Raw genomic sequence first — 17,999 nt, 5'->3', positions numbered from 1 at the left:
AGGGTACAAGATCAATGTGCAAAAGTAAATCTGATGATACTATATAATGTATATCTTCACTTTCTCCTTCTCATTTTACTATCAACTATACACTAGAAATGTATGCCTTCTCATATTGAGAAATTCTCTTAACTTTAGCTGATGAAATAAATTCCCATGGTTATACATACACAGTTAAAGAAACCCACGCTCAGAATAGACGTGTTGAACGCTCCACTCCTAAGTTCTTATAGATAACCGATTGTTAATGGGTCTTAAAGAATGAAAAGGAGCAATACTCTCTGGCTATACAATAACTACACTAGAGTGTTTTAGTATCCAATACTTAACTAGGTAGACTCCAGTGGTCAAACTTATGGTCTTCTATAGGGTACATGATATTCCTAAATACAAAAGAGTAAATTGTATACTGCAGCCAGTATTTTTGAGATAACACGTCAATTTGGAATGCCATGGAAACTGAGGTTTCTTAACCTCCTCAGGTACCTCCATAAAATCTGGACAACAAATATACAAATTATTCATGCTTTTGTGCTACCCAAAGAAGTTGCTCTCTTTAAAAAGAAAATCAGTTTAAAAAAAAAAAAAAAAGACACTGTCAAAGCTACTGGAACTAGCTGACCCTCATGCTAAACACTCTCCTTGGCCCAAAAGTCCTTTTGCAGAAATTTGTGTAAAACAGGTATCAACCCACTCCAGTATTCTTGTCTGGGAAATCCCATGGACAGAAGAGCCTGGCAGGCTACAGTCCATGGCATTGCAAAGAGTCAGACACAACTAAGCGACTAAAACTTTCTTCTTATAAAACAGAAAGAAAAATTCATGGTGAGGTTCAAGGATTTCATTCATAAACATACAAAATTTTTGCCTAATTTTAAAAACCATACAGAGAATAACTGGACTGTAAAACCTTAAATATAAAATTTGGCAAAGCCAAAAGAGCCTCCTGGTCCCACCAGTTAAAGCCTAGGGTGGACACCTACCAGATTCTTCCATAAGATGACTCATTATAGTAAGGGCAAATTGGCCATGAGAGAACACAGCAGGGGAAAAGGGAGTTAAGAGAGTTCTTGGACAGTAGAGGACATGTCTATCTAAGAAAAGTCTTAAAGAAGAATAAGACTAGACTACTCGCCTACTCTGCAAGATTAACTGTAAAGCTATTTTTTAAAGAAAAAATATATATACATAGAATTAATACAGATAAATAGACCAATGGAATAGAATAGAGACTGGAAACTAATACACATACAAGATTTGGTACTGTAAATGAGGAGGCACTGTGAAGTCAAAGGGTAATGGATAGACTATTTAATAAATAATATTATGAAAACTGGCTACCAATATGGGATAGGATTTCTAGCTAACAGTCACAAAATTGCGTTTCAGGTAAATTAGGTATATGTTGAAATTCGTAACTTTTAGAACAAAATATGTAATATACACATATATATTTTTAAACCTCAGGGAAGGAACCAGTTTTTAAAAACTAACACAGAAAAGCCTCAGTCATAAAGGAAAAGAATGATCAATCTGACTAAATTTAACTGAAAAATTCTGTATAATTACAGACAGCCAAAGACCATGTTAATGTCAAGCCACCTGCCAGAATCCCTGTAAGAGATAAAACATTAGGATCCATAACGTGCAATCTGCAAGGAAAACAGGCATACAGATGATATATTCACAAAATAAGGACCAATAAACATATGGAATAAAGCTAAGATTCATGGTAGCCAGGGAAATACAAATGAAAACAAAGAGCTACTATCTCACAGCTCTGACTGGAAAACTTTAAAAGTGATAAGACTAAGTGTTTTGGTGATGACCTGGGAAAACCAGAATCCTCTTGTACTGCCTTTGAGAGCACAAACTTACACGCCACTTTGGAGAGCAATCTGTCAACATGTAAGAGTCAGACACAACTTAGCGACTGAACAACAACAAAGTCACAGAGCACATATCTAAAATCAGAATATCTATTACCTGAAATTCCATTTGGGGGCATGTGTTCAGAATACCTAGCACGTTTCATCTGCATAAGAAAATATTATCAAGAGTGTCCACTGGCAGCGCTGTTCAAAAGGGCAAAGAGTAACAACTGAAATGACCATCAGTGAGCGAAATGATAAGCAAACTGCCATAGTGATACAAAACAGCAGTAATGTTGAACGAAAAGGGAAACTACAAAAGAACACATCACAAAATTTTGAAAAACTGCTGTATTATTTATGGACAGAAACGTGGTAAAAATATAAAATCTTAAGCAGGAAGGAGTCATACCAACTTCAGGAGGGTGGGTGAGCACCAATGAGGGAAGGAGGAGATGGTCTCAGGGAAGAGTACAAAAGAGTAACATTTTATTTCTTTAAAAATCAGAAGCAAATATGGCAAAATAGTTTATGAAGAGTACAAGGGCATTTATATTATTATTAGTTATGTATATTTGAAATATTTTGCAATTAAAAAGAATTTTAATGGGCACATATGGTATTAACAATCAAATAATTATTCACACCACACAAACTCAAGTAATGACATTGCTTTAAGCCACAGAAACTTATATACATACATTACAGCATGTGATAAATAAGAGTTAAAAATAAATTCTAAAATTTGCAATTTACATCAGGGCTTTAAATTAACAATTTTACTAATGGGCTCTGAATTTCATGCAATTTTAAAATGTCCTTAATGCTAGAATTTTAAGGGATGCTCTCGAGTTGTCAAAGCTATATAAACAAACTTTAATTATAATGTGATATTCTGAATTTCAGTTTTATTTTGGAAAGCTTCTTCTTTAATGTATAAACAATAACAAGCTTTACATTTGTATTTACAAGTCTAAAAGAAATGTGCCAAGTGTCCTAAGTATGACGAGTAGGCATCTCACTTAATTATACTCTTTCACCGGAGAACCTGATGCCCTGAAGAATAATGTGGAAAAACAATGCTCCATTATTCCCTTTTCTTTTCTACTTGGGGTACGGGTCAGAAGCAAGATGTACCAATACTGGAAAAGTTATAAACAAAGCCTTACTATAAAACAATTTTAAAGGAAAAGTGTGTAATTTTCACAGAGGAGTAACACAATCTTTTGGGTTTACTATGTCAGAGAGAGACATAGGAAAAAGAGAGAATATTTTAAGAAAGGGGTGAAGAAGAGGTAGTAGAATTTTGCTATCTGTATTCCTTGAGCCTAAGGCTATAAGGTAATAAATACTACAGAGAAAATTTTAGGAGACAGATAAAACTGGGCAGGACACTGCATCTACAATACAACTCAAGATCTTTAACTCACGCAGAATACTTCAGTCTCCACTACAATGCTCTGACCACATTCATATTATTTCAATAATAACCGTTTTACCCAGCTGATAGTATACAGTAATTTTATTTAACATGAGTTGCTTTTTGCCAATTAAACATTTGCAATAGAGATGATTAGCTGAGTCTTCACGTAACCTTGCAATGAGATAGGTTAATTATTTCCCATGTGATGGAAGACTGCAATAAAATTATTCCAAGTTCCAAACTTTCACACTTTTATATTTTGGGCACAGTTTTTAAGGGCAGTAATGCTGTAGCAAAACTCAGGTCTTCACCTACCTCATTTCAGCCTGTTATACTGAATTATACTTAGTATTAAAATGTCTAACTCGCACTTATGAAGGCTAGAAAAAATTAGCTCCCCTCAACTCTCTCTAATTTAGTGTAATTCTGACCAGTAAGAATAGCAAAATTTGCTTACAAAATTTAAAGCCTCCTACAATGTTTTTATATTTTTTGCTTCTTCCACCACTCTTGAGTTTCAGAAATAACTATTTCTTTGCTCTTGACAGAAGAATAGAAACCACTCTGCTTCATGAATAAAATAAGGTGACTTCTGTTTCTCTCAAATTCTCACCCTCTGGAGACTCACTGCAACTGAGTAATAAATTCACTGACACGTCTGCAATCCAAATTTCACTAGCACAAGGAAATTCTTTTACAGTAAAAAGGTCAGTGTTCTGAATTTAATTTTCTGAATTTCAAAACCCTTAGTAAATGGAGGCACCTTAAAGTTCAGTTTATACTCTTTTACACAGGCTTTCAGAGCATGCTTTAAATAGCTTAAGATAAGCTATATTAATAGCTTAATGTCATTTTATCATTAAAATAATCTACAAATATCAGAATACTAATTACTTTTGTTGTTGTAACTAATAAATAAGTCTCAAAATATCTGTGGATGTAAATCAACCCTCTCAATTCATTACCTCACTCGGACTGTTCTAAACATAGATAAACTAACTGAATGAGTTTATCAGTATAATACACTTGTGCAATGCTTTCACCAATTCCCACTCTGTACTTTAGGGTTTTTCCACATTTATTTTTAAATGTACAAAGCGATTAAACTATTAATATAAATATTTTTCTCTCCAATATGTAATATTTTTATGTAAAAGAAAAGGTTTCCAAACATTTACAAAGCAATCTAAAGATAAGTAAACCTGATTTTAGGATCATTACATGAACAAAAATAATTTTCCAGAGAAGGCCCTATTTGAAAGTAATGCTCAGCTGCCTCCTCACATCAGCACTTCAAGATGAATCCAAATCCACCGCCTTTGCTTGAATTTCTTCAGGGATCAATTCCATTGAGGGGGAAAAAAAAAAATCTCAGAAAAAGGTCTCGCGACAAAGTGGACAAGTGGATTTGTTGCTGGATGTAAACCATTTGTACTGAAAAAGAAAAATCTAAGTGTTAAAAACTTTTTACACTGCCATTTTACATATACGTCTAAAGTAACAATTTTTTAATATAAAAATTTACTTTAGTAATTACACAAAATGGAAGTTAAAGCAAATGTTTCTTATCAAACTGGCCAAGTTGAAAAGACAATATTATCTTTTTTAAAAAATAAAACAAGATGAATACAGCAATCCTTTATTGAACAATGATGCTCAGCTTTGCATATTCCATTTAAATAGTGGTAGGTTTTACATAAATCTTCTTCTTTTAATCCTTTCAACAGCCTTCAGAAAAGTATTATTATCTCCATTTTACAGATGAGAAAACTGGAACTCAGGCCAGCAAGCTGGTGCTTTGCAGACTAAAGTAACTTTAAAATGATTAAAGTAAGAAAAGGGAGACTACTGAAATGTCTGTTCTTTACATTCATCTCCAAATCAACACGGCTCAGTGCTCCTTCCAAAGGCCAGTGGTTCTCTGCACTCAGGCTCACGCTCACAAAAACGGAGGAGTGTAAAGAAAGCTGCTGGGATGGACTGAGCACAGTGAGATTTCCTTTATGATGTCTGAACAGAGCAAAAAGCTCTGATGCCAGACAGCTCTCAGTTCCAATTTGTTCAGTCTCCTTTACCGTATACCTCTTACAAAGCCATCCATTTTTTAAGTGCCAAGAGCTATTTTAGAAACTTCCATTTATTAAAGTGCTTTGATGCCACCAGTCTCAGTAAATTACTAATTTTATTTTACAGATTTTGAAAAATCATTTTTAATATGTCTCCCATTAACCACAATTAAGAGTTTAACATCCACAGTTTTCTAAGGTTAGATATCATCCATATATAATATTAATATATGTAAGATATAAATAAGCTAGTTTCTCTTTAGACTTACCAAACAAGCTGAATGGAACTTTTTTTTGCATGTTCTACAGGCTTTTTTGGGAAGAGAATAGTTGAAACCGTGAATGACTGAGAAACAAATCATGCAATCTTCAACACCCTCAAAACGTTTGTCTACATTATTTTTCCATAATGCTAAGCCTTCCATAATACTTCCATTCTGTTAACAAGGAAAAAATAAATAAATAAATAAATACACACTTTAAATCACCAATATTATCTTTATTCAATTTCACAAATTTTAAAATTGTATTATAATCTGGAGAGAAGAGAATCAATCTGCTTGGCTATATCACAATTCTAAATTTTATGAATACTGGTTTTCAAAATGACCTCCCACGTTTTAGGAACCAGGTATGTTTCTTCCTTAAATGTCGACTTGAATGAAAGGCTTCTGACCCAATTTTCAATTTTTATAGTCTTAGCTTGTTATTTGATGAAACTTTTTAAATAATTAAGTTGTTTGGATCAGTTCTCCTAACTTTTAACTAAAAATGATGAGATTAACTATCTCACCTACTCAAATGCTGATTTGTTCCAGCTCTACAATACTAGTGAATAGACTTGTTTTAACATACTTTTCCTGTACTATAGAATGCCTGACAAACAAAAACTAGAGAAGGTGCAAACAAAACTAGAGAAGACTTAACAATTTGTTTAAAATGCAAAAAGGTCTTTGAAAGTACTGGGATTTCTCTAACCACAGGAGGAGAGGTGAAATGTTAAAAGTAAAAGTAGCTCAGAAGACATTCAGCTGTCCGAGACTTACAAAAAGATTCCCTCTCAACTTTAATACCAGGTATTGTTCTATAACACCTACAGGGTCAATGAAGAAGAGTCGATTCTTTTCAAACACCAAGGAAAAACGCTACAGAGCCTTAAAAATTAAAATAAGCTTGGCAGGGTCAAATAATTTAGACATATATCTGTTTCAGTCGTATCTGACTCTGTTAAACCGTGGACTGGAGCATGCCAGGCTTCCTTGTCCATCACCAACTCCTGGAGCTTGCTCAAACTCATGTCCATCGAGTCGGTGATGCCATCCAACCATCTCATCCTCTGTCGTCCCCTTCTCCTCCTGCCCTCAATCTTTCCCAGCATCAGGGTCTATTCAAATGAGTTGGTTCTTTGCATCAGGTGGCCAAAGTATGGGAGCGTCAGCTTCAGCATCAGTCCTTCCAATGAATATTCAGGACTGATTTCCTTTAGGATTGATTAGTTTGATCTCCTTGCAGTCCAAGGGAGTCTCAATAGTCTTCGCCAGGACCACAGTTCAAAAGCATCAATTCTTCAGTTCTCAACCTTTCTTATTGGTCCAACTCTCACATCCATAATGACTACTGGAAAAACCATAGCCTTGACTATATGGACCTTTGTCAGATTCAACAAAATATAGTATCCATTTCTACTTAAGCAGAAGAGAGAAAGTTTTACTGCCCTTTCACACAGTAAAGCAGCGACTTCTCTCTAGTTCATAAAGCCTAACAAGCATGTATGTGGACACTTACTTGATGGGTAAGGTAAGTGCTCAGCTGAAGCATCCAGTTTCGCCACTGCTGCACGGCCACTCCAACTCTTTTCCCACTTTCCACTGTTATTGAGCCCAATGGATAATTTGAAGGCAGCTGTATTATAAGTTCAATCACTATATCCTCAATACTGTAAGTGGCCATGACTTCTCGAGTAGTAGCTCGAGCTTTAACCTGCAACACATGAAAAGTAATTTTTTTTTTTGCCAATTTTCTTTTCTTCCCTTTTATTCAAAAACCATCTTGACAGGTTGACAGATAGCAGCCAGTCCTCATTCAAACAAAACACGGGTTAAACATATTCACTTATCTAATGTGAGATATTTAAGAAATAGATTCAAATAGCTGACATGTTTCATAGTGATGTTATGACAAAGATGTTTTAAAAAGAAATGCACTGAAAAAGTATGTTTTTATTATACTAGGTTTATCATATTGTAGTTTTTGAATAGAAGTGTATAGAATGGGTTATTATTAATTATCCCTTCTCTTCCAAAGTCAGTGTATCAAATATCACTTCTATTTAGATGTCTTCCAAGTCTATCCCTACCACAGAATTCCCCTGAGCTTTAGAACCAACCATCAACTGCCAGAATATTTATACCTGATCTTGATTTTCTTCCTAGCACTGCAAACTCAACAGAGAATACAAATCACCATCCTTTAAAAATTAATTCTTCTGACTTTAGTATTCTATGCTATAAAGTGTAGCATCATCTTAAATTTCTCTTTCAGATATTAATTAGCTGTAAGTTTGGTTAAATCACCACAGAATTTCTCACATCCCTCCCCTTTTAAGGACTAGTCTCACTGTTTCCCGCAGGCCCTCCTCATAATGTCTACACCTTATGAGCCTCTCTAACTACTCACGTGAACCCACGCCCCGCACCAGCAGCCCATGCTGTAGGACTTCAGTCAGAACAATTTCACTGTTTAACTCTGACACCGTCACTGCCTCAGAAGAAAAAATACAGTGGCTACACAGCACTAAATATTTTAGAATGTCAGTTGATGCCTTTTCCAGTATGGACTCAATTCATCACAGAAGCCATCTGTTCTCTATTTACCTTCATGAAAACTACTCTATATGAATACTGGGCTACTCATTATTTCTTAAGCAATCACAGAAATTATTAATACATTCTCATCTTCAAACTTTTTGCTTTTGCTGTGCTGTTTTCTCTATATTAAATGCTGTAACCCACAGCAGCATCCTGCCAACCTCAAAATAACCCCCACCTCCATCAAGTCTTACCTAGGCCCCCAAGCCGGATGACCTTTTCCCACCCTGACTGCAGAACACTCTTCCTCTTAATGTGCCACTTTCCAGTCTCCAATGCAAAATACATTACCAATATCACCCTCTTTCCTTTATCGGACTGTATGTTATTACACGACAGGAATGAGACCCTTCTAAGCTGTCTATTTTGCAGGTGACTGGCACAAAGCGCCTGGCATCTATAGGTATTCCAATGTATATTTTGAATTAACTAATGAATGTTCAAAAACTATTTAGCATAGGTAAATGAAATTATAACATCACTTCAATCGATGCATTACTTTGAGATCTGATGTCCAAGAATCAGAAAATAGACAATTTCTTTAATTTCTGAACCAAGAGCTACAATTGTGATCATACTGACTACAACGGATAGGCATAACCAATACTGAGACAACTTTTCTAGAAAAAAATTCAAGATAATACTAACCGTCATGCCATTAAACAGCTGTGTACTTGTTTGCACAGAAGATATTTCTTGAAAAGAAAGAACACTGCTAACATACTTGCTGGTAAATCTATCTACGATATTGAACACACGCTTCTCACTACTGTTCCACCACAGCCTAACCATGGCTGGCAAGTCTTTTAATGTCATGTGATAGACTGAACAAGCCAAGTGTGGAATATGGTAGGGAAGAGCTGAGGTATCTGAGGAAAAAACAAATTCTTCGTTAGTAACATGTATCTCTTACACAGAACACACTAATATGAGTACTTTCCTTGGAAAATCATTTTCAGTTCCTTAACACTAGCGCTAGAGCTCATAGAACAGACATGCCAAGGAAACCAGAACTCTGTAGAATATTAGCTTTTTCTCCCACATTCAAAATGAACAATTAGAATGGTAGAAAGAAGATCTTGAAGGATATGGAAAAATCTGCCCCCAAATAGCACTATTTTGCAGGGAAGATCACAAATAAAATGAAGCACACACACTTCAAAGAGGAGGAAAAATTAAAGATTTTTTTTCTTATGAAAGTGGAAGTGAAGTCGCTCAGTCATGTCCGACTCTTTGAGACCACATGCACTGCAGCCTACCAGGCTCTTCCATCCATGGGATTTTCCAGGCAAGAGTACTGGAGTGGGTTGCCATTCCCTTCTCCAGGGGATCTTCCCAACCCAGGGATCAAACCTGGGTCTCCTGCATTGCAGGCAGAGGCTTTACCATCTGGACTGCCAGGGAAGCCCCAAATTATGAAAAAAAAACTGGCGGCCTTTACTTTCCCCAGAGCTCACTGATGTGTTATGCAGAAGTTCTAGAGTCCTACTGTACTACCCACAAGACAAAGCTCCAACCTCAGATCTCCAAGGCATTTAAAACAATTCCTATTCTCAGGAAATCCTTTTTAACACTGAGGCGTAGCTAGATGCATGCACGTCTACCCCTTCAACTAAAATGTGAGCTCCCGGAGTGAAAAAATAATACATTTTACTCATCTTCGTTTCCCCAACAGAAGACCATCCACGGGCCTACAAAACATTATTGTCTACAGAGTAAAAGATAACAGTAATCTAGAAACTAAGCTTCAAACATGAATTAAATTCCTAAGAACTTTAACCATAAGATCTAATTACTTATTCTATGTAGAGAAATAGGGAAAATCTGGCACTTCAACAATGTCATAGAGGGGACCCACATTTGGGGTTACTCTCCATGTCCTCATGGTAAAGAGTCATACAACCTGAGTTGAGCCTCGTCCCCGGGAAGAAATACACACACACATCATACTGACCTCTAATACCCAACTGGAGCTCTTCTGTAAAGAAAGTTCGAGGGTCCTTATTGGAGAGCTCAACGGCTGTCTCTGCAAAGGCTGGATTTTCTGGCATAAGCCTGAACAGGTGATAAAGCAATTTATTCAAACTTTTTGTTTTTCGAAGGTACATTGAATACAGAGCTCGAAGCTGGTGGAAATGAGAGAATTTTTGTTAGTAAACCCAATTAAATAGGACATTCAGCAGACTTGGAACGAATTAAAGTATAAACAGATTGGGACTTCCCTGGGAGTGGTCCAGCGGCTGAGACTCCGTCCTCCCTATGCAGGGGGCCCAGGTGTGATCCCTGGTCGGGGAAACTAGATCCCACATGCTGCAACTAAGATCCAGCACAGCCAAATAAATAAATAAATATTTTAAAATATATATATATATATTACCTATATATATAGTACAATGTATATATGTGTGTGTGTATATACATATATAGTACAAGAACACAATGAATGGAGAAGGAAATGGCAACGCACTCCAGTGTTCTTGCCTGGAAAATCCCAGGGACAGGGGAGCCTGGTGGGCTGCCGTCTATGGGGTCGCACAGAGTCGGACATGACTGAAGTGACTTAGCAGCAGCAACACAATGAAAAAATGCATTTACCTGAACACTGAGAATGACATGGAAGAGTCCTACAAAATACATGGCACAGTGTCCCTCTCCAGGCGGGCCGTCTGATGACACTGCTCCCCCTCTCATACACTAGCAGAAGTTCTCACCACCCCTTCGTTACTAGACATATGCCTCTAACATCTTTCTCAAACTGTCTCCTGTTGGTAAGTTCACTGCCACTTGGGAGTCTGAGCTGAGAAAAATCTATTTGCCACTGCCCACAGATGCTTCACTCATTCTCCTCCCAAATCTTCCACACCACAATCTCTAATCTTTCAAATTCTGCTCAAAACTAATCCCATTGCTATGGCTGCTCTCACCCTATACCAAACATTCCAGCATCCCTTTATGACAGCACAATCCGCTGGCTCAAAACGTCCTGGAGTTGTTTTATAAATCAAGAAATTTCACATAATAATATGCCTTTTTTTTCTGCTTTCTTTCTTAAAAATAGGAAAAATCTGGCACCACTGGGTATACTACAGGTATCTACATGAGACATGTGCTTTAGAAACTCGTTCCTCAATAATGTAGTTTTCATTTGTTCATATTTACCTTGCAGTTCTTTGGTATTTGTACCTGTTTTAAAATTACTTTTTCCACTATGCCATATTGTCTCCTCAGAGTACACAGACACCATTTTCTGGACACAATGAATGCTCAAATACAAAGATCAAGCCATAGGATTTGGCATTTGGGATTCTTAAAAAATTGACCACGAAGAAATCTGGAGGACACTACTTTTACCAAGTAACCAAACTTAACATCGCCAAATAAGAGGACACACGATATTTTGTGCTCCTAAGGTGACCGTGAAAACACAGCACCCACCGTGCAATAAATCCCCTTGCTGAAAAATAACTAGAATATAACTACGAGAAAACTATCAGACAAATCCCAACTGGAAGACAGTTTACAAAATAACTGACTTGGTGAATGACAAGCAAGAAAAGCAGAGGAATTATAAGCTAAGGAAATATGATAGACAAATACAAACATAATCCTTGACTGAATTCTCAATAGAAAAGGAAATAAAACTATAAAGGACATTACTGGGAAAAATGGGAAATTTTTATTTTTTTAGGGGGCAAATTTTAAATACAAATTAGATAATATTATTGCATCAAAATTAAAGTGTAATATCTGTATTACATTTATGATAAACATGTTCTTATCTTAGGAGTTTATGTGTATGTAAATGTGTGCTCGGTTATGTCTGACTCTTTGTGACCCCATGGACTGTAGCTGGCCAGGCTCCTCTGTCCATGAGATTTCCCAGGTAAGAATACTGGAATGGGCTGCCATTTCCTACTCCAGTAGATCTTCCTGACCCAGGGATCAAACCCGAGTCTCTTGTGCCTCCTGTGTTGGCAGGCAGATTCTTTACCACTGCACCATCTGGGAAAGCCATTTCTAGGATATTCATGTTTAAATACTTTTGGCAAAGCATCATGATGTCTGCTGTCTACCATCTCTGTAAATCTGAATATTTTTCAAAATAAAAAGTTGGAAGGAAAGTAAAATTTTTTAAAAAATGTATTGCATATATCAATGGGCTTTTAAAAAACACATGTCTACTAGCCAGCAGTCCCACTCATAGGTATACAACACAAGAGAAATGAAAATAAACGTACACACAAAAACTAAGGCATAAGCCTTCATAGCAGCTTTATTCACAATAGGCAAAAAGTAGAAGCAACCTAAATGCCCATTGGATGACTTGATAAGCAAAATGTGTTATAGTCACACAATGAACTATTTTTCAGACATAAAAAACAATGCATAGTAACAGACGCTGCATTATGAACGAACCTTGAAACCATTGTGCTATAAGAAATAAGCCAGATACAAAAGGCCATGTATGTGAAAAGTCCACAGTGGGCAAATCATAGAGACAGAAAATAGACTAGTGGTTGCCAGTGGCCAGGGGGTTTGAAAGGAAAAGGGACAGCAGGTGGGTAAAGGGTGTTTTTTTTTGGGGGGGGGCGGGGTTGGGAGGGGAGCTGGGTGTTGATGTGTGTAGATACTGAAAATGTTCTAAAATTAGATGGCAGTGATGGTGTACAATTCTGTAAATACACTAGAAACACCAAACTGTACTCTTTATCTTTTTTTTTGGCCACACTGGGATCTGAAGTTCCCCGACCAGGGATCAAACGTGCACCTCCTGCAGTAGAGGCACAGAGCCTTAACCACTGGACCACCAGAGGAGTCCCCAAAACTGCATCCTTTAATTAAGCAAATTTGATGATATGTGAAATACATCTCAGCAAAACTATAAGACACAGACACAGACAGACACACACACACACACACACACACACACACACTTGTTTTCAATTCAATTTAATTCACTAATTCTTTTGAGACGAATGTTAAGAACAACCCAGATTAAGGGCCAAAAATTTATTTAAAAAACGGTCTGCTTTAGGATTCTTCTAATTACTGTTATTTACTGAGTTATGATGGTTTACTTGTTGACAGTTCAGTTCAACTTCTAGGCTCAATAAATGCTGATCTAATTGTGCCCCTCCCCCACCCTGGCTTAATGAAAAAGATGATGTATTCATAATTTCTGCGTATAAGAATTATATAATTATTCCTAATATCTGAGCATAACAAGACCAAAATTCTTAGATATAAGGCCTCAATATGCTGCAATTTTTTAGAGATCAACAATATTCTAAGAAACAAATGCAGAAGCCTAACAAGTAGTTCTTGAAATACATAATCAGTGAATTAAGACAACCTCAAATCACAAACCTAAGTGGTAAGACTGAAAATAAATACAACAATCTGAACATCTAGATCAGTGTTGCCTCTGTGATTTCATTTTCTCCTTAGATAAACAAATGCAAAAATGTATATGTTGATATATTTGTACCAAGAAACTAGATTATTGAGCTTTCCTGGTGGCTCCGGGGCAAAGAACCCACCTGCCATCGCAGGATACATGGGTTTGATCCCCAGTCAGGGAAGATCTCCTGGAGAAGGAAAGCAAAACCCACTCCAGTACTCTTGCCTAGAGAATCCCATGGGCTACAGTCCATGGGGTGGCAAAGAGTCAGGACTAAGTGACTAAACAACTACATGGGTTATTAGTAACAACGTAAGTTATAACTTAAGGATTCTGAAAAATCACATTGAAAATGAATGCCATGATATTTAGTCACACTTTAAATATGTAGCGATTTAAGTCTTGTTGTATTAACCTGACAAAGAAGTGACCTACTTTATTAAACTGATTCAATGTTTGAAACTTTTTTAAAAGCAGGCATCTGTCTAAAAGAATTTTTTAAACTGGAGCAGAGCTTTCCAGCTTCCTTGTTAAACGTGAGACAACAGAGACATCTAGTGGCTGCTAAAATAATTTGGGCAAAATAATTACTATAGGATATTTTCATTATTTAGTGATAACAGCTTGAATTACATATGGTAATATTTCATAGATCTTTCTCTAAACACTGATTTTCAAATAAGGTGAATTTCCATTGATATTCCCACAAGTCAGAAGTTGACCAAAGGGAAAAAGAAAATAGCAAGATCCGGTTCTTTAGAAACTGTTATGATAGCACAAAAGTAAATTATAGAAACCTGGTTTCCTGCAATAAACAGACTTGGTGGATACATTCAGTTAGAAAAAAACTGATCCAAGCATAGAGCTGTGGGAGGGTGACAAAGTAAAGACAGAAATAAATTTAGCAGAATGTCTGCAATGAGCCAGATAAGATCAGATTAAAATGTGAGGCATGTCCTCATTTTTCTGCAAAACGAGGGGAAGGAAAGGGTTTAAGATAGTAAGAGAGACATACTTTTGACAGAACTTTTTTTGGTCTCATTTTATTTACCTGAGATGAAGCAGCTTTGAAGAAAGTAAGTATTAATTTCCAAGTGAGGAGGTACCCCAGAACATAACAGAAGTCTTCACTCAGTGGCTTGATAGTAACTATCTGTCCAACAGGAATACATCCCAAAACATTTTCTAGTAAGTCCTCTTGCGTGCCAAGAAGAGACATCAGTGCAGCCGGTGGCGACCTAAGAATCAATGATTAAACACCACAGTTTTCTTCATAATTTGTCCCTTAACAAACTGACAGCATGTATAAATTTGAAGCATTTTAGAAAAATCTTTCTCTTCCTCTATTTTCCAAAAACCATTTTAAAAGTTCCCCTTTATAGGTTCAATTTTGACCCTTAATTTTATATAAAGGCAATTATAGAATCTGAAAGGCATAAAATGATATAGAAATATATACATGTTTTCATATTTATAAATATGTAAGATATGCTATAAAATTTACTCTAGAAATTAGTACTTAAAGGAAAAACTTTTCAGTTCAGTGTGGTCGCTCAGTCATGTTCAACTCTTTGCAACCCCATGGACCATGGCATACCAGGCCTCCCTGTCCATCACCAACTCCTGGAGTTTACCCAAACTCATGTCCATTAAGTCAGTGCCAGGCAACCATCTCATCCTCTGTCATCCCCTTCTCCTCACGCCTTCAGTCTTGCCCAGAATAATGGTCTTTTCAAATGAGTCAGCTCTTCACATCAGGTGGCCAAAGTGTTGGAGTTTCAGCTTCAACATCAGTCCTTCCAATGAATATTCAGGACTGATCTCCTTTAGGATGGACTGGTTGGATCTCCTTGCAGTTCAAGGGAATCTGAAGAGTCTTCTCCAATACCACAATTCAAAGGCATCAATTCTTCTGTGCTCAAATTTCTTTATAGTCCAACTCTCACATCCACACATGACAACTGGAAAAATCATAGCCTTGACTACACAGACCTGTTTTTTAATATGCTGTCTAGGTTGGTCATAACTTTCCTTCCAAGGAGTAAGCGTCTTTTAATTTCATGGCTGCAGTCACCATCTGCAGTGATTTTAGAGCCCCCCAAAATAAAGTCAGCCACTGTTTCCACTGTTTCCCCATCTATTTCCCATGAAGTGATGGGACCAGATGCCATGATCTTCGTTTTCTGAATGTTGAGCTTTAAGCCAACTTTTTCACTCTCCTCCTTCATCAAGAGGCTCTTCAGTTCTTCGCTTTCTGCCATAAGGGTGGTGTCATCTGCATATCTGAGGTTATTGATATTTCTTCCGGCAATCTTGATTCCAGCTTGTGCTTCATCCAGCCCAGCATTTCTCATGATGTACTGTGCATATAAGTTAAATACGCAGGATGACAATATACAGCTTTGATGTACTCCTTTTCCTATTTGGAACCAGTCTGTTGTTCCATGTCCAGTTCTAACCGTTGCTTCCTGACCTGCATACAGATTTTTCAAGAGGCAGGTCAGGTGGTCTGGTATTCCCATCTCTTTCAGAATTTTCCACAGTTTCTTGTGATCCACACAGTCAAAGGCTTTGGCATAGTCAATAAAGCAGAAATAGATGTTTTTCTGGAACTCTCTTGCCTTTTCAATGATCCAGCAGAAAACGTATATTTCTACCTTTCATTTTATAGATGAAAAAAAATCATACACCCAGAGAGGCTAACTGATTAGTCTGAAGTCCCTGCCTAGCCAGGGGAACAATTAGGGCTAACAAATCCTATCAGGTCCTTTATCAACCAACAAAGGGTTAGAAGATCATAAGACTATATTGTCTTTCAATACAGTTAAAGGAATGTTAAAGGAAATTTAACATTCATATTAACTCATGGCAATGTAAGGTAATTTTCTTCTTTATGGAAGCAGTGTACTTATTAACACTTTTAGACAAGCTTGTAAGAGTCTCAAGAAGTGAAATACTCGTGTGTGTTGTTGCTGTTCAGTTGCCAAGTCATGTCTGACTCCTGGACCCCATGAACTGCAGCATACCAGGCTTCCCTGTCCCTCATCATCTCCTGGAGTTTGCCCAAGTTCATGTCCACTGAATCAGTGATGCTGTCCAACCATCTCATCCTGTCACCCTCTTCTCTTGCCTTCAATCTCACCCAGCATCAGGGTCTTTTCCAAAGACTTGTGTGTATCTCCAGTCAAATTCTCTCTGACATTCTGACTTCAGTCTCTTCTTTTACTTCTGTGATCTTTCCTTCCTTGTGGTTTCCTACTACCAGCCCATAAGTAAAAGTTCTCTCCAACTTCTGTCCTTAAGTTTTTACCTTCAGCATCACCATCTCATGTACCAACCCTTCTCCATTCCATACCAACCATCAGCAGATTTTACAAAGAACAACTCTCCACTTTACACACTAACCTCCATGCACTTTGGAACTTCTAGAATGGCCTCCAGCTCTGCTTGCTACTTGTACAGTTTATGCTTCAGATTTCTGCCAGAATCAGATGATGGTATCCCACCTTCTACCAAACAATGCCCCGATCTCTAGAAAATGTCATTTTGAAGGCCCTTCATTACCCTCCAGCTTTATCTTTCACTCTACCCTCCCTGCCTACTCTGCACATACTCATTTATTTGGCTGCATTGGGTCACAGTTGCGGCACATGGAAACGTCACTGCATCTGGTGGATCGCTCATTGTGGCACAGGGACTCTCTAGTTGTGGCACGTGGGCTCAGCTGTTTCAGCACATAGGTTTAGCTGCTCCCCAGAATGTGGGATCTTAGTTCCCAAACCAGGGATCAAACTCACATCTCCTGCATTGCAAGGCAAATTCTTAACCACTGGATCACCAGGGGAGTCCCTCATTTATTCTTTTACTCAACAAATGAGGATTATTTATAACTATTTAAGGCCAACAACTGGGTGCTGGGGAAAAAAAAGTCAGAAATAAAAGACTGAAAGCCTCACAGAGCTTATATTCCAGTGGAAGAAGATCTAGAAAATTAAAAAATATGTCACATGGCAACAACTCGATATTCCCCAAGCATATCATGAGCAGTCATGCCTCAATGCCTTAGCACATGGTGTTCCTGTAACTTTCCCCTGCCTGCTGAAATGCTCCCTAATCTGAAAAGTCTTCCCTTTCATCAATGTCTTCCCTTCTTGGCACAGCAGTTGTGTCTCACTAACATCATCCTTTTTCTTAGCACTTGTCACACACTGTCTTCTATTATAGGGTGGTTGTTTAGTCACTTAATCGTGTCCCACTCTTTTGTGACCCTATGGACCATAGCCCACCAGGCGCCTCTGTCCATGAAATTTCCCAGACAAGAATACCAGAGCAAGCTGCCATTTCCTTCTCCAAGGGATATTCCCAACGTGG

At 37.4% G+C, this 17,999-nt stretch overlaps 1 protein-coding gene across 1 annotated transcript in view; it reads right to left on the bottom strand.

The window, feature by feature from the left end:
• Positions 1-2,338: 2,338 nt before the first annotated feature.
• The window catches only part of LTN1 (listerin E3 ubiquitin protein ligase 1), a 58,962-nt gene continuing 43,301 nt past the window's right edge, over positions 2,339-17,999 (bottom strand). Inside the window, exons 25-30 of the mRNA XM_006056356.4 lie at positions 14,680-14,866; positions 10,182-10,353; positions 8,876-9,096; positions 7,146-7,340; positions 5,630-5,797; positions 2,339-4,728 (exon numbers count right to left, since the gene is read on the bottom strand). Coding sequence (XP_006056418.3) covers positions 4,666-4,728; positions 5,630-5,797; positions 7,146-7,340; positions 8,876-9,096; positions 10,182-10,353; positions 14,680-14,866 — 1,006 coding nt within the window. The 3' untranslated portion in view covers positions 2,339-4,665. The remainder of the gene's footprint in view (positions 4,729-5,629; positions 5,798-7,145; positions 7,341-8,875; positions 9,097-10,181; positions 10,354-14,679; positions 14,867-17,999) is intronic.

This window comes from Bubalus bubalis, chromosome 1 (assembly GCF_019923935.1).
Source record: "Bubalus bubalis isolate 160015118507 breed Murrah chromosome 1, NDDB_SH_1, whole genome shotgun sequence".
Lineage (NCBI taxonomy): Eukaryota > Metazoa > Chordata > Mammalia > Artiodactyla > Bovidae > Bubalus > Bubalus bubalis.
This window is presented reverse-complemented; position numbering and strand designations above follow the sequence as displayed.